Source organism: Denticeps clupeoides, unplaced genomic scaffold, assembly GCF_900700375.1.
Source record: "Denticeps clupeoides unplaced genomic scaffold, fDenClu1.1, whole genome shotgun sequence".
Lineage (NCBI taxonomy): Eukaryota > Metazoa > Chordata > Actinopteri > Clupeiformes > Denticipitidae > Denticeps > Denticeps clupeoides.
Window position 1 is genome coordinate 141,433 of NW_021630085.1, and position 26,738 is coordinate 168,170.

The window sequence follows — 26,738 nt, forward strand, 5'->3', positions numbered from 1 at the left end:
TGGCCTGTTCAATACAACAGATTTATTTTCCATAAAAAAACATAGAAATATCAACAAACACACTATTCATCTTTTTTAATATGACTTGTTCATTCTAATATATTTAATTCATGTATAATTTGTTCATGAGAACATTTACAGTTTCCACTCCTCATTTCTCTGCTGTAAATTGACACATCATATCTAACCCTGAATTTAAGCCACACCCCCTTCTGCACATGGGTCACTCAGTGGTTAATAATAATAATTCAGGATTAATATCAACAGTCGCTACTGTCCTGCTGCATGACCAACATTTCACTACAATCCCAGCATGCAACACAGCAAGTAGTCAGTAGTGATGGTCTGGTCTGCCTGTCTCAGTTAAAAACCTCCATCGCACGTTTCCATGGCGATCACCACCATTTCAGCGGTGGGGGTGTGGCCACAGAAACTGGACCCCTCTTCCTTCGGTTTCTCCCCGTGTACTTCCTGGGCCAATGCTGAGCAGGCGTCGTCGTCATGAACGCTGCTGACGCGCAGGACAGTGTTTTGGCTCCGCCCCTCTTCCTCCCGCTCGTCCTCCTCCACGCGGCAGCGGCAGACCTCGATGCCAGAGTCGCCGGTCAGCCGCCGCTGTTGGAAGTGGCACTGGTCAACATCTGGGTCAGAGGTCCCAGAATCCCGTCTCCCTGGCCCAAGTAAAGTCTGCCGCGGTGGCGAGAACGGGGCGGGGTCTTCTGCTGGAGAACACGCCTCCTTGGCCGAGTCCTGGGGGAGCCCAGGGAGAGCGAGAGAGGGTGGACATGAGAGAGGGACGGGTGACATCAACGGGAGAGGGGTGGAGAGAGGGAGCGACAGAGGTGCGGAGCCGGGCTGAGATACGGTAGTTTTGACCACCGCAGCAGTCTGACTGGTGATGCTGCTGTTGCCATGGTCACTGACGGGGCTGGACAAGGAGCTCGTCCCCAGTGGATCATCTGAACTGTGTTTGTAAGAAGAGCCAAAAGGCAGCGCCTGTGTTGCGGGAGGAGCAGCTGGGGACCCACGGCGAAGGGTGTGTCCACTGTCACTGTTGGCAGGGGAGGAGGCATGACTGGTGTCTGTCTGGTCAGCAGTGGAGGGGGAGGAGCTACAGGGAGATGACTGACAGCAGGAGTCACAGGAACAGCTGGTGTAGTTGTCGGAGCTCTGTGATGACATCATCAAGCTGGGCCCAGGGCGTGGCAAGCCACGTGGGTAACCGATGCAGCTGTATGGAGGGGGCGGAGTCCTGGGCTGCGCAGCCACCTCCTCATAGGAAGGCAGTTTAAGTGAGGCCAAGAAATCTGCCAATTAAAACACATGACAGAACCTCAGAGGCAGAGCTTCACCAGCAAGACTGGACCAACAAACGAGACCAACAAACATCTTACTCAGGTCCAGCATGGAGTTGCCATAGTTACAAGCACGTTGAGCCATGAGGCCCACGTCGGTCTGCTGCTGCAGCCGCTGCCGCTGTTTGGCCTGACGGTGGCGATACGCACAGCAGCAGCTGAACACGATAAGCAGTGACCACAGCAACCAGAACCCTGCAGATGGAGACTGATGTCAGAGTTTCACTGAAGGTCCTTCTCTAGGGTATGAAGTGGAAGGAGTAAAGTTACATCAGAGTGATAGATTTGTCTGTGGAGTGAGGCTGCAGAGTGAGATGAATACACCATGTCTGTAGACCGAGTGTGGGGTGGGACTAAAGTGTGAGTAAAGTTACATCAGAGTGATCCATTTGTCTGTGGAGTGAGACTGCAGAGTGAGATGAATACACCATGTCTGTAGACTGAGTGGGGTGAAAGTAAAGTGTGAGTAAAGTTACATCAGAGTGATAGATTTGTCTGTGGAGTGAGGCTGCAGAGTGAGATTAATACACCATGTCTGTAGACTGAGTGGGGTGGGAGTAAAGTGTGAGTAAAGTTACATCAGAGTGATAGATTTGTCTGTGGAGTGAGGCCGCAGAGTGAGATTAATACACCTTATCTGTAGACTGAGTGGGGTGAAAGTAAAGTGTGAGTAAAGTTACATCAGACTGATCGATTTGTCTGTGGAGTAAGGCTGCAGAATGAGATTAATACACCATGTCTGTAGACTGAGTGGGGTGTGAGTAAAGTGTGAGTAAAGTTACATCAGAGTGATAGATTTGCCTGTGGAGTGAGGCTGCAGAGTGAGATTAATACACCATGTCTGTAGACTGAGTGGGGTGTGAGTAAAGTGTGAGTAAAGTTACATCAGAGTGATAGATTTGCCTGTGGAGTGAGGCTGCAGAGTGAGATTAATACACCTTATCTGTAGACTGAGTGGGGTGAAAGTAAAGTGTGAGTAAAGTTACATCAGAGTGATAGATTTGCCTGTGGAGTGAGGCTGCAGAGTGAGATTAATACACCATGTCTGTAGACTGAGTGGGGTGGGAGTAAAGTGTGAGTAAAGTTACATCAGAGTGATAGATTTGCCTGTGGAGTGAGGCTGCAGAGTGAGATGAATACACCATGTCTGTAGACTGAGTGGGGTGGGAGTAAAGTGTGAGTAAAGTTACATCAGAGTGATAGATTTGTCTGTGGAGTGAGGCTGCAGAGTGAGATGAATACACCATGTCTGTAGACTGAGTGGGGTGGGAGTAAAGTGTGAGTAAAGGTTACATCAGAGTGATAGATTTGTCTGTGGAGTGAGGCTGCAGAGTGAGATGAATACACCATGTCTGTAGACCGAGTGTGGGGTGGGAGTAAAGTGTGAGTAAAGTTACATCAGAGTGATCCATTTGTCTGTGGAGTGAGACTGCAGAGTGAGATGAATACACCATGTCTGTAGACTGAGTGGGGTGAAAGTAAAGTGTGAGTAAAGTTACATCAGAGTGATAGATTTGTCTGTGGAGTGAGGCTGCAGAGTGAGATTAATACACCATGTCTGTAGACTGAGTGGGGTGAAAGTAAAGTGTGAGTAAAGTTACATCAGAGTGAATAGATTTGTCTGTGGAGTGAGGCTGCAGAGTGAGATTAATACACCATGTCTGTAGACTGAGTGGGGTGGGAGTAACGTGTGAGTAAAGTTACATCAGAGTGATAGATTTGTCTGTGGAGTGAGGCCGCAGAGTGAGATTAATACACCTTATCTGTAGACTGAGTGGGGTGAAAGTAAAGTGTGAGTAAAGTTACATCAGAGTGATAGATTTGTCTGTGGAGTGAGGCTGCAGAGTGAGATTAATACACCATGTCTGTAGACTGAGTGGGGTGGGAGTAAAGTGTGAGTAAAGTTACATCAGAGTGATAGATTTGCCTGTGGAGTGAGGCTGCAGAGTGAGATGAATACACCATGTCTGTAGACTGAGTGGGGTGGGAGTAAAGTGTGAGTAAAGTTACATCAGAGTGATAGATTTGCCTGTGGAGTGAGGTTGCAGAGTGAGATGAATACACCATGTCTGTAGACTGAGTGGGGTGGGAGTAAAGTGTGAGTAAAGTTACATCAGAGTGATAGATTTGTCTGTGGAGTGAGGCTGCAGAGTGAGATGAATACACCATGTCTGTAGACTGAGTGGGGTGGGAGTAAAGTGTGAGTAAAGTTACATCAGAGTGATAGATTTGCCTGTGGAGTGAGGCTGCAGAGTGAATGAATACACCATGTCTGTAGACTGAGTGGGGTGGGAGTAAAGTGTGAGTAAAGTTACATCAGAGTGATAGATTTGCCTGTGGAGTGAGGCTGCAGAGTGAGATGAATACACCATGTCTGTAGACTGAGTGGGGTGGGAGTAAAGTGTGAGTAAAGTTACATCAGAGTGATAGATTTGCCTGTGGAGTGAGGCTGCAGAGTGAGATTAATACACCATGTCTGTAGACTGAGTGGGGTGGGAGTAAAGTGTGAGTAAAGTTACATCAGAGTGATAGATTTGTCTGTGGAGTGAGGCTGCAGAGTGAGATTAATACACCATGTCTGTAGACTGAGTGGGGTGGGAGTAAAGTGTGAGTAAAGTTACATCAGAGTGATAGATTTGCCTGTGGAGTGAGGCTGCAGAGTGAGATTAATACACCTTATCTGTAGACTGAGTGGGGTGAAAGTAAAGTGTGAGTAAAGTTACATCAGAGTGATAGATTTGCCTGTGGAGTGAGGCTGCAGAGTGAGATTAATACACCTTATCTGTAGACTGAGTGGGGTGAAAGTAAAGTGTGAGTAAAGTTACATCAGAGTGATAGATTTGCCTGTGGAGTGAGGCTGCAGAGTGAGATTAATACACCATGTCTGTAGACTGAGTGGGGTGGGAGTAAAGTGTGAGTAAAGTTACATCAGAGTGATAGATTTGTCTGTGGAGTGAGGCTGCAGAGTGAGATGAATACACCATGTCTTTAGACTGAGTGGGGTGGGAGTAAAGTGTGAGTAAAGTTACATCAGAGTGATAGATTTGTCTGTGGAGTGAGGCCGCAGAGTGAGATGAATACACCATGTCTGTAGACTGAGTGGGGTGGGAGTAAAGTGTGAGTAAAGTTACATCAGACTGATCGATTTGTCTGTGGAGTGAGGCCGCAGAGTGAGATTAATACACCATGTCTGTAGACTGAGTGGGGTGTGAGTAAAGTGTGAGTAAAGTTACATCAGAGTGATAGATTTGCCTGTGGAGTGAGGCTGCAGAGTGAGATTAATACACCTTATCTGTAGACTGAGTGGGGTGAAAGTAAAGTGTGAGTAAAGTTACATCAGAGTGATAGATTTGCCTGTGGAGTGAGGCTGCAGAGTGAGATTAATACACCATGTCTGTAGACTGAGTGGGGTGGGAGTAAAGTGTGAGTAAAGTTACATCAGAGTGATAGATTTGCCTGTGGAGTGAGGCTGCAGAGTGAGATGAATACACCATGTCTGTAGACTGAGTGGGGTGGGAGTAAAGTGTGAGTAAAGTTACATCAGAGTGATAGATTTGTCTGTGGAGTGAGGCTGCAGAGTGAGATGAATACACCATGTCTGTAGACTGAGTGGGGTGGGAGTAAAGTGTGAGTAAAGTTACATCAGAGTGATAGATTTGTCTGTGGAGTGAGGCTGCAGAGTGAGATGAATACACCATGTCTGTAGACCGAGTGTGGGGTGGGAGTAAAGTGTGAGTAAAGTTACATCAGAGTGATCCATTTGTCTGTGGAGTGAGACTGCAGAGTGAGATGAATACACCATGTCTGTAGACTGAGTGGGGTGAAAGTAAAGTGTGAGTAAAGTTACATCAGAGTGATAGATTTGTCTGTGGAGTGAGGCTGCAGAGTGAGATTAATACACCATGTCTGTAGACTGAGTGGGGGTGAAAGTAAAGTGTGAGTAAAGTTACATCAGAGTGAATAGATTTGTCTGTGGAGTGAGGCTGCAGAGTGAGATTAATACACCATGTCTGTAGACTGAGTGGGGTGGGAGTAACGTGTGAGTAAAGTTACATCAGAGTGATAGATTTGTCTGTGGAGTGAGGCCGCAGAGTGAGATTAATACACCTTATCTGTAGACTGAGTGGGGTGAAAGTAAAGTGTGAGTAAAGTTACATCAGAGTGATAGATTTGTCTGTGGAGTGAGGCTGCAGAGTGAGATTAATACACCATGTCTGTAGACTGAGTGGGGTGGGAGTAAAGTGTGAGTAAAGTTACATCAGAGTGATAGATTTGCCTGTGGAGTGAGGCTGCAGAGTGAGATGAATACACCATGTCTGTAGACTGAGTGGGGTGGGAGTAAAGTGTGAGTAAAGTTACATCAGAGTGATAGATTTGCCTGTGGAGTGAGGCTGCAGAGTGAGATGAATACACCATGTCTGTAGACTGAGTGGGGTGGGAGTAAAGTGTGAGTAAAGTTACATCAGAGTGATAGATTTGTCTGTGGAGTGAGGCTGCAGAGTGAGATGAATACACCATGTCTGTAGACTGAGTGGGGTGGGAGTAAAGTGTGAGTAAAGTTACATCAGAGTGATAGATTTGCCTGTGGAGTGAGGCTGCAGAGTGAGATGAATACACCATGTCTGTAGACTGAGTGGGGTGGGAGTAAAGTGTGAGTAAAGTTACATCAGAGTGATAGATTTGCCTGTGGAGTGAGGCTGCAGAGTGAGATGAATACACCATGTCTGTAGACTGAGTGGGGTGGGAGTAAAGTGTGAGTAAAGTTACATCAGAGTGATAGATTTGCCTGTGGAGTGAGGCTGCAGAGTGAGATTAATACACCATGTCTGTAGACTGAGTGGGGTGGGAGTAAAGTGTGAGTAAAGTTACATCAGAGTGATAGATTTGTCTGTGGAGTGAGGCTGCAGAGTGAGATTAATACACCATGTCTGTAGACTGAGTGGGGTGGGAGTAAAGTGTGAGTAAAGTTACATCAGAGTGATAGATTTGCCTGTGGAGTGAGGCTGCAGAGTGAGATTAATACACCTTATCTGTAGACTGAGTGGGGTGAAAGTAAAGTGTGAGTAAAGTTACATCAGAGTGATAGATTTGCCTGTGGAGTGAGGCTGCAGAGTGAGATTAATACACCTTATCTGTAGGACTGAGTGGGTGAAAGTAAAGTGTGAGTAAAGTTACATCAGAGTGATAGATTTGCCTGTGGAGTGAGGCTGCAGAGTGAGATTAATACACCATGTCTGTAGACTGAGTGGGGTGGGAGTAAAGTGTGAGTAAAGTTACATCAGAGTGATAGATTTGTCTGTGGAGTGAGGCTGCAGAGTGAGATGAATACACCATGTCTTTAGACTGAGTGGGGGTGGGAGTAAAGTGTGAGTAAAGTTACATCAGAGTGATAGATTTGTCTGTGGAGTGAGGCCGCAGAGTGAGATGAATACACCATGTCTGTAGACTGAGTGGGGTGGGAGTAAAGTGTGAGTAAAGTTACATCAGACTGATCGATTTGTCTGTGGAGTGAGGCCGCAGAGTGAGATTAATACACCATGTCTGTAGACTGAGTGGGGTGGGAGTAAAGTGTGAGTAAAGTTACATCAGAGTGATAGATTTGCCTGTGGAGTGAGGCTGCAGAGTGAGATGAATACACCATGTCTGTAGACTGAGTGGGGTGGGAGTAAAGTGTGAGTAGCTCTTACACCACAGCTCGTAGTAGTAGGTGCAGCAGCCTGTCTGGCCGCAGCAGTGGCCGTTCTGGCACAGGTATCCACTGGAGCTGCCGGTTCCAGCGCAGTAGCGCGGACTGCCCAGCAGGGGAAGGGTCCCTGCACTGTGGTACTCCATACCCTGCAGAAGGGAGTGGCGCCACCGGAAAACCCGGGTCTCCGCCTCCTCCGCCCCGGCCATGACACAGACGCCAACGGACAACCACAAGGCTGTAAAAATCACTAAAAACACACACAGATTTCACTGTGTACCTTCAAAACATGTACCTTACATACACATAACACACACCTTACACATACATTACACACACACACCTTGCAGACATCGTTCACACACATTAAACACATTAAAGTACATTACATACATCTTACACACACCATAGACATGCATGGGCAGTGGTTGGCCTAGCGGGTGAGGAACCACTGAGGTACCACTGAGGATCTCCTTGGCCCTGTGGCCCAGCAACTCGTCTTTTGCCCTGGAGACCCGGGATGGAGTCCTGCTACACACACATTGTTTTATTTTGGGGCCAGCGGTGGTCTAGCGGTTCAGGAAGCAGCCTCACGTGTTTACTTGCAGGTAACCACGGTTAACGGAGGAAGAACGACGATTTCAAGCATCACCCTCCTTTTAAAGCATCCAGTCTGATCTTCTAACTCAGTCAGCAGGACAGAATGACCTCCAGCCTTTGCTCCGCAACACTCTCACTTGTGTTAATGGGAGGATCACAGAAATGATCTCAGCAGGACATTTTATGGCAGGGCTGGAATGTAGCAGGAATGGGGTTTTTGGGGTTCGTTTTCATGGTAAAGAAGGACTGAGCATCTTCATAACGTTCTGGAGTTATATGCAAATTGCAATAATAAAATGGAAGCAGCAAACTTTCTAAAAAACAGTATTTGTGACATTCACAAATCTATTGGCCTCGACTGTACTGTGCATCCACCTTACACCACATGACACACACACCTCACACACATTATACACACATTACACACATCTAACACACACATCACATACCTCACACACATCTAACACACACATCACATACCTCACACACATCTAACACACACCTCACATATCTCACACACACTTCACATTCCTCACACACATCTAACACACATCTAACACACACCTCACATACCTTACACACATCTAACATACACCTCACATACCTCACACACACTTCACATTCCTCACACACATCTAACACACATCTAACACACACCTCACATACCTCACACACACTTCACATTCCTCACACACATCTAACACAGACCTCACATACCTCACACACATCTAACACAGAAGCCTACACACACATTACACACCCATGAGCAAGATCTAACACACACACAACTGACGTTTTGCGGTGTTTCCGTGGCTCGTCATTTCTGCAGATCGGGGATGATGAGGCGTCGTCCCCCGCGCGCCACTCCGCCGTTACTACATCACTACCGCGAGCGGAGCCCCGCCCCGCCCCGCCCTGCCCCGCCCAGCCGCGCCCGCGCCCGCGCCTCTCTCCGACCCTGGATGTCCGCGCGCTGCGGGTCAATCCGCCCGAACCCGCGACCGTGATGGAGGCGCGCGAGCGGCCCGACGCGTCCGGAGGCCGCGAGCGTCGACGCACCCGCGTCTCATTGGCCAGCGCCGCCGGGGTGGCAGCCAATCAGCGTGCAGCGAGCTTTCCGGGATGCATCTTATCCTGGCAACAGGACATCACAATAACGGAGCAGCTGCCAAATGCCGTAAATGTAGTTTCTAATTATAATATATTCCATCTGGTGTTATTATATTTCTACTCGGTTTGTTCCATTTCCAGATATGATTACATTTAGTAAAATGTAGAATAAGATTGAAGTAATCTGTAACTAAACAGTGTAGTTAGAATAACGTAAAACAATCCAGTATATATATGTTCACAATACTGCTGCAACATATATAATATTATTTATTGCTATTAATTATTGTTGTGATAGCTGCAGCAGTAAGGACATATGATATGTTCTTTACTGGCTGCGGGTCCGGTGCCTCCTACTGGCAGCTCAGCGCAACTTCACACATTTCCTGCAGCACCACAGAGGGGCGCAGTTCGTGCACCCCTCAAACCCCCGGCGAGATGAGGCGCGGTCCCGGAGATGATGTGCGCTCCTGGCGAGATGAGGCGCGCTCCCGGAGATGATGCGCGCTCCCGGAGATGAGGCGCGGTCCCGGAGATGATGTGCGCTCCTGGCGAGATGAGGCGCGCTCCCGGAGATGAGGCGCGCTCCCGGAGATGAGGCGCGCTCCCGGAGATGAGGCGCGGTCCCGGAGATGAGGCGCGGTCCCGGAGATGAGGCGCGCTCCCGGTGATGAGGCGCGCTCCCGGAGATGAGGCGCGCTCCCGGAGATGAGGCGCGCTCCCGGTGATGAGGCGCGCTCCCGGAGATAGTGCGCGCTCCCGGAGATGAGGCGCGCTCCCGGAGATAGTGCGCGCTCCCGGAGATGAGGCGCGCTCCCGGTGATGAGGCGCGCTCCCGGAGATGATGCGCGCTCCCGGTGATGAGGCGCGCTCCCGGAGATAGTGCGCGCTCCCGGAGATGAGGCGCGCTCCCGGTGATGAGGCGCGCTCCCGGAGATGAGGCGCGCTCCCGGAGATAGTGCGCGCTCCCGGAGATGATGTGCGCTCCTGGCGAGATGAGGCGCGCCGCGGGCTTCGGACGCGCGTTTCTGGTGAGGGTTTTAATCTTCTCACGTTAAAAGTTTCTAAGTAAGTGGCGCTTTTACAGGGGAGGACTTTCATTTCTGCTCCTGCTCCGTCCAGCAGCTGCTCTTTATTTTACGGTTTTTAATTTCTCTTCTTGATTGAATAATGAAGATGGATTTGTCATGTTCTACGCAGCAGCTTATGTAGAATAACCTTTTTTGGTTTTATGCTCACTGCTTGAATATCATGCAGTTTTATGGCTTGTTATGAATTATTTTGGCAGATGGACTGAAATGTTAATTGCGACCAAAATGAGCAGCACTACAAATAAAGGGTTTAATATGGTCACTGGTTTCACTGCCGGATCTGATAATAGTATGTCAGTCATAATCAATCAAAGTCATTTTACTTTTGGTGCTTTAGTACATTTCAGTAAATTTACATTTACATTCATCAAGCGCCCCTTTCCAGAGTAGTGACAGGGACAGTCCCCCTGGAGACAGTGTCTTGTTCGGGGACATGATGGTAGTAAGTGGGGTTTGAACCTTGGACTTCATGGTCCTTCAGAAAGTGTCCCATTTTTTAAAAAGCTCTCTGTACAGTCCTGATGGTAGTAATATAAATGCTGATTAATATTTTGAATATTTTGTGCATGAAAGGTTATTTCTGAGCTCCTGATGTTACGTGCAGCGCGTTGTTGGCACGACCTGGACAACAGCGAGTTCGATTGTTGGCCCCTGGAAGCCCCAGATGAGGTCAACATGATCGACTGTGGGGGTGAACGCAGGATTTCTCTACTTTTTTGTGTTCATCATGCCGACATCATTATCATCAAAATGCCGTGCGCGATCTGTACAGATGTGTGTTCTGTGTGTGTGTTGTAATCTGTTTTATTTGATATTTCTGAATGAATTTCTATCAGCCTGATACCAGTGTTGGGTGACCGTGTGTGTTTGTACAGTGTGGGCGCTGGTGGACAGTAACAAACGTTCTCAGAGTACCACCTGACCTCTTGCCCGGGGCTCCATATGTGATCCTGCCGGGCCGGTTCTGTACATTTGGGGAGAATTTTCACTTTACAGTTTTTCCAGTTGCTAATGCACAATTTTCACAAATCCTGCAAAATGTAGCACTGCAACCGAAATCAAACGGCTCACACGTCATTCATATTGCCAGATTTTTGTCCAACCAACTTCATGCTTCACTCTCATCTTTAGTTATGCTCTGCCATAGTAGTTCAAATTGTAGAAAATTCTTCAGATTGTTCACATGAACAGAAATAATTGCATTTACTTTTTGATTTTCACCAAACAAGTCAGTGCAACATGCACAGCAGATATATTTACATGTATAAAAAGAGCTGAATCGCCCCCACGTCACTTTCCTCACCTGCCTCGTCTGTGGTCTGTGTACCTGCTTACTTCCTGCCTACTTCCTGCTTGTAGTGGCTGTTTGGCCAAATGGCACATTTACTGGATGCATATATCTTGCATGGCAAACGTGTGACTTTTTGTCAGATTCTTGTGTCTTATGCAGAGACTTGTGTTCAGTGCATTTAAAACGTGTGGAAAGCAAAAATAGTCATGAAATGCTAAAAAGAATTCTGTAAAATTTGCACTTTTACTTGTGCTGATATTTAAGTTGGGTACTTACGAAGGTTTTGCAGACAACACGGTTACCTCTCGTAATGTAAAATTTTTCTCCTGGTCTCACGTTGAGTAAAGTACTGTAGTGAGGTTATAGTAAATCTGGCTTGTTGGAATGTGTGTGTGTGTGTGTGTGTGTGTGTGTGTGTGTGCAGGTCTGGAAATGGCCTGGGTGCTTCGTCCTCCGGAGCGCGTGGTCGTCGGTGAGGAATTCTCCGTCGTTTATTCCATCTCTGCCCAGCAGCGCTTCTACCGGTGGGCTGTGGATCAGAACGTCTTTACTCACAGGTTGTCCTCCAGTTCCAGTTCCCCTCCACACACCGACAAGCACACCCACACCCTCTTCTCTGTCTGTCTCCACTTCCAGCTCCATCAGAACCGTGGAAGCTGCTAGAACTTTCTGTGAGGAACACGAGTGCCCGGACTGGAAAGATGCTAATGGAGAAAACTGCTGCATTCATCACGCCAACATCCACTCATGTCCTATGGGATACATGGTGAACTTCACTCACACATTGCACAGGGCCAACACACATCAAAGCAGGTTCAGCGGAGACAAATATCAAGGTGCAATTTATATATATAGAGCTGCCCAGCATGCGTAAAGATGAAGATTTCTTTCATTTGGGAAATTCCGTTCTGAATTTTTGGAATTGTAACTAGCCAGCAACCAGCTGCCCTGCCTGGTAACCTCCTACATGTTCATGCAGATCAGATAGAGGCTGGTGATTGGCCAGCAGTGTTGGGAAGGTTACTTCGGAAATGGAATTTGTTTAAATGAAATAATAGTGTAACAATTTCAATTGATGTAAAAAAAAAACTAATATAACTAATTGCTTTTTTTATAAATCAATCAATATTCAATATATAAATCAATATTCTTAACTGTTCATCATTTTGAAATTTTGTAACCTGGAACCTTAAATAGCAGTACTAAACTTTACTTTACTTTACTTTACTTTACTTTACTTTACTTTACTTTATTTGGCAGACGCTTTTATCCAAAGCGACTTACAATGGGAAGACACCAGCAATTCTCGTTCGATTTCTATAGAATATCGAGTATACAAACTAAGAGCCCTGATAAGGCTTAGACTTGTCATTGAAGAGCATGCTCGGAGAGTGTTGGGTGCTAGACTAAGAAAAATTATAATGTATTTATACATTTTGTATTTGTTTGTTCAATGTGTATGCATGTGTATGTGTTAAATTTGTCTGTAATATTTTTGGAATAAGAGGGTTTTCACCTTCTTCTAAAAAGTGGTGATAGTCTCGGCTAGTCGTGTGGAGGAGGGCAGGTTGTTCCACCAGCCAGGGACAACAACGGAGAACAGACATGATTGGAATCGGAGACCCCGTGAAGAAGGAATTTTTAGTCTCCTTTCGTTTGCCGATCTGAGAGGGCGTGCAGGAGTGTAGCTAGGTAGTATTGTGTTGATGTAGGAGGTAGTATTGTAGCTTCTGTGCAGGAGTGTAGCTAGGTAGTAGTGTGTTGATGTAGGAGGTAGTATTGTAGCTTCTGTGCAGGAGTGTAGCTAGGTAGTATTGTGTTGATGTAGGAGGTAGTATTGTAGCTTCTGTGCAGGAGTGTAGCTAGGTAGTAGTGTGTTGATGTAGGAGGTAGTATTGTAGCTTCTGTGCAGGAGTGTAGCTAGGTAGTATTGTGTTGATGTAGGAGGTAGTATTGTAGCTTCTGTGCAGGGGTGTAGCTAGGTAGTATTGTGTTGATGTAGGAGGTAGTATTGTAGCTTCTGTGCAGGAGTGTAGCTAGGTAGTAGTGTGTTGATGTAGGAGGTAGTATTGTAGCTTCTGTGCAGGAGTGTAGCTAGGTAGTAGTGTGTTGATGTAGGAGGTAGTATTGTAGCTTCTGTGCAGGAGTGTAGCTAGGTAGTATTGTGTTGATGTAGGAGGTAGTATTGTAGCTTCTGTGCAGGAGTGTAGCTAGGTAGTAGTGTGTTGATGTAGGAGGGCGCAGTTCCATTTACAGCCCTGTAGGCAGCATCAAGGATTTGAACTCAATGCGAGCAGCTACCGGGAGCCAGTGGAGGGAGGTAAGACTAAACAGCCAAACCCCTTTCAATACATGAATTAACATTATTTTAATTGATCAATATAATAAAGAAAATATAATAACAGCCACCACATGGTTAGACATCAGGACTCATTTTACTGTAAGATCATACATATATAATATTATACATCAAATATTTAACATTGAAGAGTACTGAATAATGTGAGGAACTTGATGATTAGTCGGGGTTCCTCCACCCTTCTCATCTCCATCCCAGTAAACCAGCATCCGTTCACGGTCAGAACCCGCCAGTGTTGTGGAAAGATGATCCGATCCAATTAAATCTCTAACATCAATTTATAACCCCTGCTATAATCCACCTCTCCTCCATCTTGGCTTCAATGCCTTGTTTCTGTTGGTGGTGCTCGTAAAGGTCAAAGTTGAATTATTGATCGTACAGAGTGTAAAATTATGGTACAAATACGATAATTATCATACATATGTCAACAGTGGCATGGACGCTTGTGACGTACTTCACGGTGGGTTGAAAATGACTCCGCAACTGGTTGGGCACCACTGCTTAACCCTTTAGTGTTTGCTTTCGGCTGCAGGATACAGTGCGTGGACAGTCCGGACAGTCCATAACTAAAATTGTAATCATCAATATTTCAATAAATATTACTATGGTAATGTAACACATTACAAATACATTTCATTTGTAATTAAATTACATAATGCCGTTACTCCAGGAACATGAAGGCGGAGTCTCTGTCTTTCTCCAGCTGCAGGAGCGAATCTGTGGGCCGTGGATTCCAGACGATGGGCGGATCTTCACACACACTGTCTCTAAAGCAGGAAAAATGAGCCAAACCAACTGGACCGCAAAGGTGATCTACTACTCCCACACAAACACACAAACGGACACCGGGTAGATGCCACCAGACCCTGTATGCTTACGGTTCAGGAAGAAAGTACAGAGTTTAAAACTACTCGAAATCCAGGACATGTTTCCACTTCTACCAGGTGGGTAGAGGTTGTGGTAGGCCAGATTCTGAGGCTTCACACTTCCTGAAATCTGAACCCATCCAGTGGGCAATGTATATATATATGTGTGTGTATACATGTGTGTTTGAAGGTGGTGTTGGTCCATGTCGGCCTGACTTCCCTCATCGCTCATATCCGTGTGGGGAACATGCAGGCAGCGCTGGAGGCCAAGAGTCTGGTCGTCTCTGCCACTGGTGGGTATCAGTAAGTGCTGCACTGTGTGATGAAGAACATTTTATTAAGCCTGATGAGGATAATCTGTGTGTGTGGGGGGGGTCAGTGTGTGGTGATGGTGTGTGTGATGAAGATGAGTTATGCTCCACCTGTCCGGCTGACTGCTCTGAGTGTCCCATGAGTCTGTCCATCAAAGTGGCCATCGCCCTTCCTCTCACCATCGTCTTCATTAGCTTCATAGTTACAGCAGTGGTGAGTACACACACACACACACACTTCCATGTAGCTTTTATATATAATCACACACACACAAAGTCACAGTCATGGTTATTTCCTTCAGTGGTTTCAGTATCAGAAACAGAAACTGCTGTGGGACGAGAGCTGGATTATTAATTTCAATGACATAAAGCAAGGTAAGTGTAAATCTGTATAGATTATTAATATGCTAGTCAAGATTTTTCCTACTGAATAAATCAGTGTGTGTGTGTTTGTGTGTGTAGATGAGGTTGCCAGAGTGATCATGGGCAGTGTTATCAGTGTCCCACTGGTGAACAGTGACTCCAACACCAGCTGTGTGACTGCGCTCAGTTCCTGTACAGCCAACGCTAACACACGAAAACTGTACACACAAACCGCCATTTAGTGAGTACAGACACACACATAAACACACACATGCACACACAGACACACACTGCTTCATTCTTCACCTTTTTCACCATTCATTCTTCCAGTGATGGCCGAACTGTCGCCATTAAGAAAGTCAGGACCAAGTCGTTCTCCTTGTCCAAGACAATTCGGCGTGAAGTAAAACAAGTGAGGTGAGAACTAGACACTCACACTGCTGCTATCTGTTTTCTGGTGGAGTAAAGCCCCTGTAAGGCGTGGTGTTGGTGGAGTAAAACCCCTGTAAGGCGTGGTGTAGGTGGAGTAAAGACCCTGTAAGGCGTGGTGTTGGTGGAGTAAAACCCCTGTAAGGCGTGGTGTTGTTGGAGTAAAGCCCCTGTAAGGTGTGGTGTTGTTGGAGTAAAGCCCCTGTAAGGTGTGGTGTTGTTGGAGTAAAGCCCCTGTAAGGCGTGGTGTTGGTGGAATAAAGCCCCTGTAAGTTGTTGTGTTGGTGGAGTAAAGACCCTGTAAGTTGTTGTGTTGGTGGAGTAAAGACCCTGTAAGGTGTGGTGTTGGTGGAGTAAAACCCCTGTAAGGCGTGGTGTTGGTGGAGTAAAACCCCTGTAAGGCGTGGTGTTGGTGGAGTAAAGCCCCTGTAAGGCGTGGTGTTGGCAGAGTAAAACCCCTGTAAGGCGTGGTGTAGGTGGAGTAAAGACCCTGTAAGGCGTGGTGTTGTTGGAGTAAAGCCCCTGTAAGGTGTGGTGTTGTTGGAGTAAAGCCCCTGTAAGGCGTGGTGTTGGTGGAGTAAACACTCTGTAAGGCGTGGCGAGTTGTACCCTCGTAAGTAAGTAGTATTTCTCGTGCTCTGCTTTTTCAGGGAGCTCGATCACCCCAACCTCTGTAAGTTTTTTGGGGGGTGTGTGGAGGTTCCCAACATCTTCATCGTAACAGAGTACTGTCCTAAAGGGAGCCTGAACGATGTTCTTCTAAATGATGACATTCCATTGAACTGGGGCTTCAGGTATTCACACACACACACACACACACACACTCACACACACAGATACACACACACACACAGATACACACACACAGATACACAACACAAGCTGAGTGAATAAACAAACATAGATTTTGTTGAACAGGTTCTCGTTTGCGACGGACATCGCTCGTGGGATGGCGTATCTTCACCAGCACAGAATCTGTCATAGCCGACTGAAGTCTCCCAACTGTGTCATCGATGACCGCTGGGTGTGTAAAATCACAGGTGAATATTCAACACACCTCTCACACACACACACACACAGTCCATTGCCACACACTATATTGCATCAGTTGGATCATTTTTGTTGGAGGTAAATACACACAAGGCACTGATGATTTTGACCGCATCAGCTACACAATGTAAAATTTATGTGTGTGTTTGTGTGTGTGTATACATGTGAAGATTATGGCTTGCGCTGTTATCGGTCTGAGGACATCGCTGAGCCACTGAGTGTTTATCAGCAGCGTCTGAAGGAGGTCTACCAGCCTCCTGAGAACTCACTCACACACACTGAGCCCTCAGTGGCAGGAGACGTATTCAGGTATACACACACACACACACACACACGCACACACACCATGTATTTTATGACATTCATAATGCTATTCATGTTTTTCAGTTATTCCATCATTTTGCTGGAAATCGCCACCAGGAGTGACCCAGTGCCAGTGAGTGTGTGTGTGTGTGTGTGTGTGTGAGTGTGTGTGTTTTTTGAGTCACAGTGAGATTCTGGATGCCTCCTCCTGTCTCTCTGTAGGTGGAGGACAGTGCTGTTGAAAGCTCGTGGTGTCCTCCACTGCCTGAGCTCATCTCAGGGAAAGCTGACAACACCTGCCCCTGTCCTGCTGACTATGCAGAGGTACACACACACACACACACACACACACTGTAATGAGTCTGTGTTCTACTGTTGTCAGTGTGTGTATTCTGCAGTTGATCCGCAGGTGTCGCTCGCACAATCCAGTCCAGAGACCCACATTTGAGCAGGTCAAGAAGTATCTTCACCGGATCAACCCCAACAAAGTCAGCCCAGTGGATATGATGATGAATCTGGTACGCACACATGCATTCATTGTGGGGACTAGTGGGGACCAGAAACATACATTTGGTCTACATTATGGTAGAGGACCAAGGACACACAGAGTTGTGTGCGCTTGTGTGTGTTTTAGATGGAGAAGTACAGTAAACACCTAGAAGTTCTGGTGGCTGAAAGGACTCAGGACCTGATGCATGAGAAACAGAAGACTGATCGGCTTTTATACAGTAAGGCTGTGTGTGTGTGTGTGTGTGTGTGTGTGTGTGTGTGTGTGTGTAGTGATGTTACTACTGTTGTTCAGGTATGCTGCCTAAGCAGGTTGCAGATGACCTCAGGCAAGGGAAACCATGTGCAGCCCAGAGCTATGTGAGCGCCACAGTTTTCTTCAGGTGACCTTTCCACTCTTTCCACCCTGAACCCCCATTCTCTCCAGCCTTATCTCCATGACCCTTACCTGGTAAACATGGTGTCTGACCCCTGACCCCCCCTTGTTTCACTAGTGATATAGTTGGCTTCACCCAGCTCTCCAGCACCAGTACTCCTTACCAAGTAGTGGACCTCCTCAACAAGCTCTACACAACCTTTGATGACATTATTGACAACTATGATGTCTACAAAGTAGAGACAATTGGAGATGCATGTAAGTTCTAGCTGCCTTTGGTCTGCATTATTCTTATTGGATGAAAGGAGATGAGACTCAAATGTTGGGGTAGCTTCTACTGCACAAATGATGTCACTGGGGACAAGTTGTATGGATGTGGTTTTTCTCTTGGGGAAGATATGGTGGTGTCAGGCGTCCCAAGTGAGAACGGTATTCTCCATGCATCGGAGATCTCCAGCATGGCTCTGGACCTGCTGTCTGTCTGCAAGACCTTCAGAATTCCCCACAAACCCAACAATCAGCTACAGATACGAGCCGGCATCCACTCAGGTGACACTCCACCTGCACTGAAGTTGTCTGGGTGAAATGATGATGCGTCTATAAATATCGTGTGTGTGTTGCTATAGGTCCGGTTGTTGCGGGTGTTGTGGGGACTAAAATGCCGCGTTACTGCCTGTTTGGTGACACGGTCAACACTGCATCCCGCATGGAGTCGACCAGTGAAGGTACAGCAATGAGGAACTGGACTTCAGCTTCAGCCTTGATTCTGTACAAACATGACCAATGAGGACAAGACACGGCAGCGTGGTCTCACATGAGTCCCAACACACCACTTCACCGTCAGAACAGATGAATTAAAGTGCAGATTAGTGGGCAACTGTCCCAAATTCTCCCACTCCTTCCTCACGTCCCACACCACTCCACACCACGCCACTACTCCTTCCTCACATCCCTCACCACTCCACTACTCCTTCCTCACATCCCTCACCACGCCACTACTCCTTCCTCACATCCCTCACCACTCCACTACTCCTTCCTCACGTCCCACACCACTCCACTACTCCTTCCTCACATCCCTCACCACTCCACTACTCCTTCCTCACATCCCTCACCACGCCACTACTCCTTCCTCACATCCCTCACCACTCCACTACTCCTTCCTCACGTCCCACACCACTCCACACCACGCCACTACTCCTTCCTCACATCCCTCACCACTCCACTACTCCTTCCTCACGTCCCACACCACTCCACACCACGCCACTACTCCTTCCTCACATCCCTCACCACTCCACTACTCCTTCCTCACGTCCCACACCACTCCACACCACGCCACTACTCCTTCCTCACATCCCTCACCACTCCACTACTCCTTCCTCACATCCTCACCACGCCACTACTCCTTCCTCACATCCCACACCACTCCACTACTCCTTCCTCACATCCCACACCACTCCACTACTCCTTCCTCACATCTCTCACCACTCCACTACTCCTTCCTCACGTGCCACACCACTCCACTACTCCTTCCTCACGTGCCACACCACTCCACTACTCCTTCCTCACATGCCACACCACTCCACTACTCCTTCCTCACATCCCACACCACTCCACTACTCCTTCCTCACATCCCTCACCACTCCACTACTCCTTCCTCACATCCCACACCACTCCACTACTCCTTCCTCACATCCCACACCACTCCACTACTCCTTCCTCACATCCCTCACCACTCCACTACTCCTTCCTCACGTCCCTCACCACTCCACTACTCCTTCCTCACGTGCCACACCACTCCACTACTCCTTCCTCACATCCCACACCACTCCACTACTCCTTCCTCACATCCCACACCACTCCACTACTCCTTCCTCACATCCCTCACCACCCCACTACTCCTTCCTCACATCCCACACCCACTCCACTACTCCTTCCTCACATCCCTCACCACTCCACTACTCCTCCTCACATCCCTCACACCTCACTACCTCCTCACACACCACTCCACTACTCCTTCCTCACGTGCCACACCACTCCACTACTCCTTCCTCAATCCACACCACTCCACTACTCCTTCCTCACATCCCACACCACTCCACTACTCCTTCCTCACATCCCACACCACTCCACTACTCCTTCCTCACATCCCACCACTCCACTCTCCTCACATCTCTCACCACTCCACCACTCCACTACTCCTTCCTCACGTGCCACACCACTCCACTACTCCTTCCTCACGTGCCACACCACTCCACTACTCCTTCCTCATATCCCTCACCACTCCACTACTCCTTCCTCTCATCCCTCACCACTCCACTACTCCTTCCTCACATCCCTCACCACTCCACTACTCCTTCCTCACATCTCTCAACCACTCCACCACTCCACTACTCCTTCCTCACGTGCCTCCACTCCACTACTCCTTCCTCTCATCCCTCACCACTCCTCGATCTCTCCAATCCTCCTGCACTGCTCCACTGGTACCAACATCGCTAAAGGTTCTAGGAAAGCATTTGTCTAGACTCTTCTCTGTCTTGAAGACTAGGTGATGGAATGAACTTCCACTAGATATTCAGTCATCAAATGATTTTCAAATGCAAGATAAAAACGTTCATTTTAAGGAAATATTTAATTAGAAGGCCAATAAAGTTTATCAAACTGCTGGTATTTGCAGATCCTACAATTACAGTAAGTCAAATGTAAATGGTCCCCATATGTCCACGTTTGTGACATTGTGTACCCCTTGCGTGTAGCTCTGAGGATCCAGTGTAGCTCCAGTGTATTTTATCTGCTGGAAGAAGTGGGAGGGTACATGATGCAATGCAGGGGATTCCTGCAGGTGAAGGTGAGGGACAGACACACACAAACACACACATACACATACACACACACTGTGTGAATGGGAGCTAAACCTCATCCCTGCAGGGTAAAGGAGAGATGGTGACCTACTGGCTGGAAGGGAAGCTCCCAGCATCCACCAGCACCGAGCAGAGCAGGAGACAAGCTGCCAATCAGGATGGCGAGAAGGACCAGTTCTTCAGAAGAAAAGAAGAACCAGCAGCAGAATGTCAGTCAGACCCCACAAACCTCCCCACTGATCTGTTCTTCTAGGAGAAGTGAACCTTGGTGTTGGTGGACCCTAACAATGCCAAAGGGCAGCGGGTTTTCCAGAAAACAGAGAAGTGCTAATAGTGGAGTAGGGTTAGATATAAAGTGTCTGGTCTTCATTTTCAGTGTGAAAATTGTGATGTTTGTGGTGGAACTTGCTGTGATGTTCCTGTAGACTCTACATAAGTTAAAAACTTGAGTTTAGTGTAGCACGAGCACAGCTGAGATCTCAGTAGATGGGTTTCCATCATTTCCATTAGATATTTTCATCCATTATGTGCAGCGTGTGTCTTTCATGCGCTTTTTTATTAGTGTGTGTACCTGTGGTTAAGACGAGTCCATTTTGGATGCCGCTCTTTGAGAGGCGCCCACTCTGAATCGACCCACAATGCAGTTCAATAGCAGCTGGGCTCTTTTCTCCTCCTAATTAATCATAAGTAATGAGATGCGTGCACAGCAGCGCTCCACTCACCCATTTCATTAGCATTACTGAGAGATCAAACACACACCTGATTCCACCAAGCAGCATCTGAGCAGCACGCCTCGTACGACACGGACAGAAGTCCACCAAATTCACGGCTTCTGATCTAGAGATGTGCAGAACCCTGCAGCATTTCTCCAGGTTGGTGCGTGGTGGTCCAAACACACAGATGATTCCACCAATCAGCATCTGAGCAGCACGCTTCGTACGACATTGACAGAAGTCCACCAATTTCACGGCATCTGATCTAGAGATGTGCAGAACCCTGCAGCATTTCTCCAGGTTGGTGCGTGGTGGTTCATTACTGCCAGATATAATTACTAAAAGTCCTGGATTATCACCAAAATGACACATTAATTCCTCGTTTCATATTATCTTTTCTAAACAGTGAAATTGTGAACATGAAGACAAAACATTTTCATAAAAAAAATTTATTCCAGTGAGAATAAAGCAGGACTGTTGTGGGTGTTGGACTTGTTCCTTTAATAAAACGTGAAGTAAAGTTCGTTATCTCTCTGGGTCTGGATGCTTCTCCTGAGGGACCTCCAACTGACCAGAGTGTCATTACTGGGCTCCACCTCTCAAGATCTTCTCCAGCTGCCACTGTGCGGTGACGCTTGCGGCGTAGATGACATATCCCCATGACAACAGAACGACAGCGCCGAGAACCTGGAGACAGCAGAGGAGCGTCAGACAGCGGACTGCATCCCGAACTGAAGAATAAAGCTAGAATAACACGCAAAAATGGAACAACGGGGGAAATACAGAATAACAGAGGAGATAAACAGACAGGCATCACTGGTGTGATCACAGATGTAATGTTTAGTAGCGTCAAATAGGGTACAGTAGTGAGTTAAAGTGTGTTGGGAGGTGTGGTGGTTCACGTCCTGATGGTATGAGTCCTGGTTTGGATGTGATTCGTCCTTCAGAACCTTGTTGGATCTCCACGTTCTGAATGTGGACGCGGACTAAATACGAGATGATCCAGCTGGATACGGTCCACTTCACGTTTACTGTTCTACATGGAACTCCAGGCAGAGCAAGATCTTTAATTCCAATCTCACAACAGTAAATAATGGGTGAAACACGAAAAAAAGTCAAATAGTTCCAGACTCTGCTGTTTTAGTAGATGGGTAAGCGATTTTAAATCGCTATTTAGAGAAATTCCGCTAATATTCGTTTTATTTATGTTGGTGAGTCGTTATTGTCGAATCTGCGGCTGTAAATCTCGTTCAGCCCACGTCCAATTCAAATTCAATGGATTTACCTCGTCATCGGCAGCAGATTCGTCGATTCCCGAAATCGATTACAGTGAGTGGTGACAGGGACAGTCCCCCCCGGAGACACTCGGGGTTCAGTGCCTTTCTCGGGGGCACGATGGCAGAAAGTGGGGTTTGGACCTGGGACTTGTGCTCTTCTGGTCCCTTGGCGAATGTGTTAGCAGTGCGGTCGTGGTGATTCTGGCAGAGACGCGACTCACCGCGGCCGAGATTCTGTCCGCAGTCCGCCGACCGACCGCAGCCTCCATCCCCGATACGAACACGAACAGAAAACCCGCGACACGGAGCAGCAGCGTTTACTTCTTCTCCTTCCGCCTCCTTCTGCGCTCACCTGCGCCGCCTGGTGGCGCCATGAACAAATAACAGAGCACGACTCGGGGGGGGGGTTACATACAGAGGGGGGCACATACATTCACTGCACTTTCACCAAAAGACATCCAAGGAAGGAACGAATCAACTGGAATTAGTTCATCTCCTCTCAGGAACACAGCTGTCTGGTACCTGGGCCAGTGGTGGCCCTGTAATCAGAAGATTCGATTAGATTATATTCAACTTTATTGTCATTGCACACGTACAAGTACAGGGCAACGAAATGTTGCCGGTTTGAATTCCGAAGGTACTTGATGAAGGTCCCGTCCCTACACACTGCTCCCTGTCATGGTGCCACTGCTCACCAAGGATGATGGTTAAATACAGAGGACACGTTTACCATGTCACCGTGTGCTGTGCTGCAGTGTCTCACAATCACTTCACTTCCACACCTATATGGCCGTGTTACCTGGGGAAGGGCGGAGTCACTGTCATTTAATATTTACATTACATTTACGGCATTTATCAGACGCCCTTACCCAGGGCGACTTACAAACAGTAGTTACAGGGACAGTCCCCCCCCCTGGAGACACTCAGGGTTAAGTGTCTTGCTCAGGGACACAATGGTAGTGAGTGGGATTTGAACCTGTGACTCTGTAGTCTTCTGGTTCATAGGCAAGTGCTACTACCATCCCTTTAACACAAATTAGTGCCACTTTACAGGACTGAACTCTGTAAAGTGTTCAGTTTAACTCTGATTTGGACAATATAGTAGCCACTAGGCTACTACCACCCATTTCAAATGTGGTCTAACATTTTCCAGCAATGATGAGTTCTCTATATTTCCGATTTCATGCTTTTTGAAGACATGACGCTGTATAACAGTAAAACAGCAAAATGTAAAATGACATATTCATACATCTTTGTATTACAAGTTACATTTTAAATTACTGTCAACTGTTGTGACTTTACATGAATTTGTATGTAATTTGAGAAAACAGTATTTTTCCTCAGAGATGTAAATTCTCCGTGTAATACTGTGACGGAAGTGGAGAAACGCTTAGACGAGGCAGAAACCTGGTGGCCGGGTTTCCTAGTTAGGTAGCGTGTATGTCCTGTCATCGTTCTGGTGCCCCGTCGCCTGCGTCACTGTCGATGTTCTTCAGAGTTACTGCTTTGTGTTTGTTTTGTCTGTTTTAGTTCGTTTTTTTGGTCCCTGTTGTCTTTTCAGATGTCCGTCCTTTATGTCTCGTGCTCAGGGCATTGGGTACGTAACTAAAAGTGTGTATAAAAATGTAACATTTCTAAAGAAGAGTAACGTAGATATAGCAAGAAAGTCATTTGTCAGATATAGAGCATAAGAAACGTTTTTGGGGAGACTGGGATTGGGTTGGTGGGGTCTTTTTTTCAGGGTACAGCCATTCTTGTTACCAAAATAAAATCCTGTCATTTTTTAACATGAACACTGTGATCCAGAAGGTAGATTTATTTTACTGTCAGGTGCAATTCGACACGTTACGTTGGTTTTATTTCCCAGATGATACTGATGTTCAACCAGCACCGCAAGGGTCGGGGCTTTCTAGGCGGTGACATAATGAATGTTGGTTTAGACAAGTCCTCAACTAATCCAAAATCCTCCCGCACTCTCAATATTCTGACTCAAGGATACCGGATTGGTGGACGTTTTCTTCTCACCCCACAACTCTTATTCAAGGCTGGATTACTTTTTTTACTCAAAAGAAGTCATTCTCTCTAAATGTGTATCTAAATGCGCAGTTATCCACCTGCAGATCCTCCTCCTCATTTAGCCCAATATTTTTGCCTGGAAGTCTGCAGCAATTAGCTTACTTGTTAAAAATGTCAAAATTCCTTAGACTGCTCTTCATATAGACCAATTAGTCTTTTAAATGGATATTACAAGATTTTATCTCAAAGATGAGAAAACCTGTTGCCTAATATTATTAATCCAGACCAAACCGGTTTTGTTAAAAATATATGTGGCTCAGACAACCAGCGTAGACTCTTTAATGTTCTGTATCACTTCCAGTAAGGATCCAACCCTGTTCATCTCGCGTGATGCCGATGTAAGAATGGACATCATGGGAGCCTGCTTTTGTCTCGCATAACAGATGTCTGCAGGGGGAGGTGTGACATTCCTGTGTCAGCGGTTGTGTGTGAAGATTCGGCACCTCTGTTTTACATGCCTTTTATCTGACTGCAACGTGTGAAGTATCAGCCGTCAGGACCGCCCACCCTCTTTGTCTTCCCCAAATGGGAGGCACCGGGGGCGCGACATCAGGTTCTAATTGGTCAGTGACAACTTCCTGTAGGCCAGTGACAATGTCCTGTAGGCCAGGGGTATAAAGGTCTGCTCACATGTGGAAAAGGGACTCTGAGCTTTCTTGCTCAGGGGGTTTTCCATCGGAAGCCGGAAGGTTTCTGAGCCTTTCTCTCCCCCTCTCTTTCTCTTCTCCCTCTTTACTCTTTCTTCTCATGTTTATTTTCTCTGTAACCTTGGTACCTTTTTACATTCAATATTCACATGTAACTACAATAATTATTTACCGGTGTTAATAAATTAGAAACTGTTCATTTTTAACCTCTATTGTGCCATGCCTCTTTCTGCCAGGTAACATCAAATTGGAGTGGTTGAATACAGTGCTTTGTGTGGAGGGAGAAAGAGTTTTTCTACACACTCTGTTCTCTGTCACACCACATGGTCTTTATTACACCGAAAAGGCATTTGATCCAGATTAAATGGTCTATAATGGTCTATATACTGGTCTATTTCCAGTATGTAGAGGCTGCCGACAGGGGTGTCCCTTATCCCCTTATCCCCATTGTTGTTCACCTTCACCATCATTTAGATGTAATTCATATATTTAGATTTTATAATGTCTCTTTGTACTACATTTACATTTACAGCATTTATCAGACGACCTTATCCTGAGTGACATACAAGCAGTAGTTACAGGGACAGTCCCCCCCTGGAGACACTCAGGGTTAAGTGTCTTGCTCAGGGACACGATGGTAGTAAGTGGGGTTTGAACCTGGGTCTTCTGGTTCGTAGGCGAGTGTGTTAACCACTAGGCTACTAGCACCCTATGTACTCCTTCATCTACAACATCCAGACGTTTCCGGGCCTAATGCTCTGGACACTATTGATAAATTTAGGGCATTGCCCTTGATCATCCCACAGGATACTGTGGTATGGTTTCCGATTCGCATGTCTCATACAGGATTTGAATATTTGGGTGTTTTTGTTTCTCCAGACTAACTTGAGTGATAGTAATTATTCTCCTTTTATTAGTAGAATTGTTGAGGACCTGGGGCTTTGGTTAGCTTTGCCTACCTATTTCTTTGGCAGAATTAATGTTTTCAAAATGAATATTCTCCCTCGGTTACTTTATTTGTTTCCAAATTTTGAACAAGCATATTTCACATTATAAAGTACCGGCCAAAAGTTTGGACACACCTTCTCATTCAATGTGTTTTCTTTATTTTCATGACCAGGATGAGCTGAGATGATCAATGGTATGAGAATCCATGTGAAGACATGACATATCCAAGTGATCTAGTGTATAAGAAGAAGAGGGTAGTGGGTAACACACTTGCCTATGAATCAGAGGACCCAGGTTCAAATTACTACCAGCATGTCCCTGAGCAGGACTCTTAACCCTGAGTGTCTCCAGGGGGGGACTGTCCCTGTAACTACTGACTGTATGTCACTCAGGATAAGGACGTCTGATAAATGCTGTAAATGTAAATGTAAGAAGTGGAGAGGTCCAGGGATGGAGCCTTGCAGAACTCCACCTTTGTGGGCCTACTGTGGCCCTTGCCATAACTCCTGGATATTTCTATTC

At 46.7% G+C, this 26,738-nt stretch overlaps 2 protein-coding genes and 1 long non-coding RNA gene across 5 annotated transcripts; 1 reads left to right on the forward strand and 2 right to left on the reverse strand.

Annotated features, from left to right (window-relative positions):
- Window positions 1-2: 2 nt before the first annotated feature.
- LOC114782596 (WW domain binding protein 1-like) lies at window positions 3-8,535 on the reverse strand. Its single transcript, XM_028968452.1, has 4 exons — window positions 8,435-8,535; window positions 7,043-7,291; window positions 1,395-1,550; window positions 3-1,307 (listed from the first exon to the last, which is right to left on the reverse strand). The coding sequence occupies exons 1-4, from the start codon at window positions 8,460-8,462 to the stop codon at window positions 364-366; spliced, it is 1,377 nt and encodes a 458-aa protein (XP_028824285.1). The 5' UTR covers window positions 8,463-8,535; the 3' UTR covers window positions 3-363.
- A 1,082-nt stretch (window positions 8,536-9,617) lies between these two features.
- Window positions 9,618-21,937, forward strand: LOC114782589 (atrial natriuretic peptide receptor 1-like). Of its 3 annotated transcripts, none has more exons than XM_028968438.1 (23): window positions 9,618-9,782; window positions 10,416-10,533; window positions 11,558-11,690; window positions 11,770-11,899; window positions 14,196-14,300; window positions 14,549-14,651; window positions 14,738-14,883; window positions 14,972-15,044; window positions 15,132-15,273; window positions 15,363-15,449; window positions 16,112-16,255; window positions 16,380-16,501; window positions 16,682-16,820; window positions 16,899-16,947; window positions 17,037-17,138; window positions 17,213-17,332; window positions 17,449-17,542; window positions 17,617-17,704; window positions 17,816-17,955; window positions 18,094-18,246; window positions 18,324-18,422; window positions 20,451-20,542; window positions 20,623-21,937. In XM_028968438.1, exons 1-23 carry the CDS (start codon window positions 9,726-9,728, stop codon window positions 20,806-20,808), a joined length of 2,622 nt encoding a protein of 873 aa, XP_028824271.1. In that variant the 5' UTR covers window positions 9,618-9,725; the 3' UTR covers window positions 20,809-21,937. The 3 variants fall into 3 exon arrangements, with proteins under 3 accessions (XP_028824271.1, XP_028824272.1, XP_028824273.1); XM_028968439.1 differs by having other exon boundaries at window positions 14,202-14,300; XM_028968440.1 differs by lacking the exons at window positions 9,618-9,782; window positions 10,416-10,533; window positions 11,558-11,690; window positions 11,770-11,899 and adding an exon at window positions 13,342-14,099.
- Window positions 21,702-22,900, reverse strand: LOC114782592 (uncharacterized). Its single transcript, XR_003748088.1, has 2 exons — window positions 22,767-22,900; window positions 21,702-21,955 (listed from the first exon to the last, which is right to left on the reverse strand). It is a non-coding gene; the product is annotated as an uncharacterized LOC114782592 (long non-coding RNA).
- Window positions 22,901-26,738: the final 3,838 nt, after the last annotated feature.

Bases quoted from the DNA above. Each gene is read 5' to 3' on its own strand.
- LOC114782596 (XM_028968452.1), bottom strand. From the start codon at position 8,462: ATGACGAGCCACGGAAACACCGCAAAAC. The intron at 1,551-7,042 runs GTAAGAGCTACT...CTCCATCTGCAG, and splicing joins CTACTACTACGAGCTGTGGT to GGTTCTGGTTGCTGTGGTCA. The intron at 1,308-1,394 runs GTAAGATGTTTG...TTTAATTGGCAG, and splicing joins CAACTCCATGCTGGACCTGA to ATTTCTTGGCCTCACTTAAA.
- LOC114782589 (XM_028968438.1), top strand. From the start codon at position 9,726: ATGATGTGCGCTCCTGGCGAGATGAGGCGCGCCGCGGGCTTCGGACGC. The intron at 9,783-10,415 runs GTGAGGGTTTTA...TGTGCATGAAAG, and splicing joins GCTTCGGACGCGCGTTTCTG to GTTATTTCTGAGCTCCTGAT. The intron at 16,502-16,681 runs GTGAATATTCAA...ATACATGTGAAG, and splicing joins CTGGGTGTGTAAAATCACAG to ATTATGGCTTGCGCTGTTAT.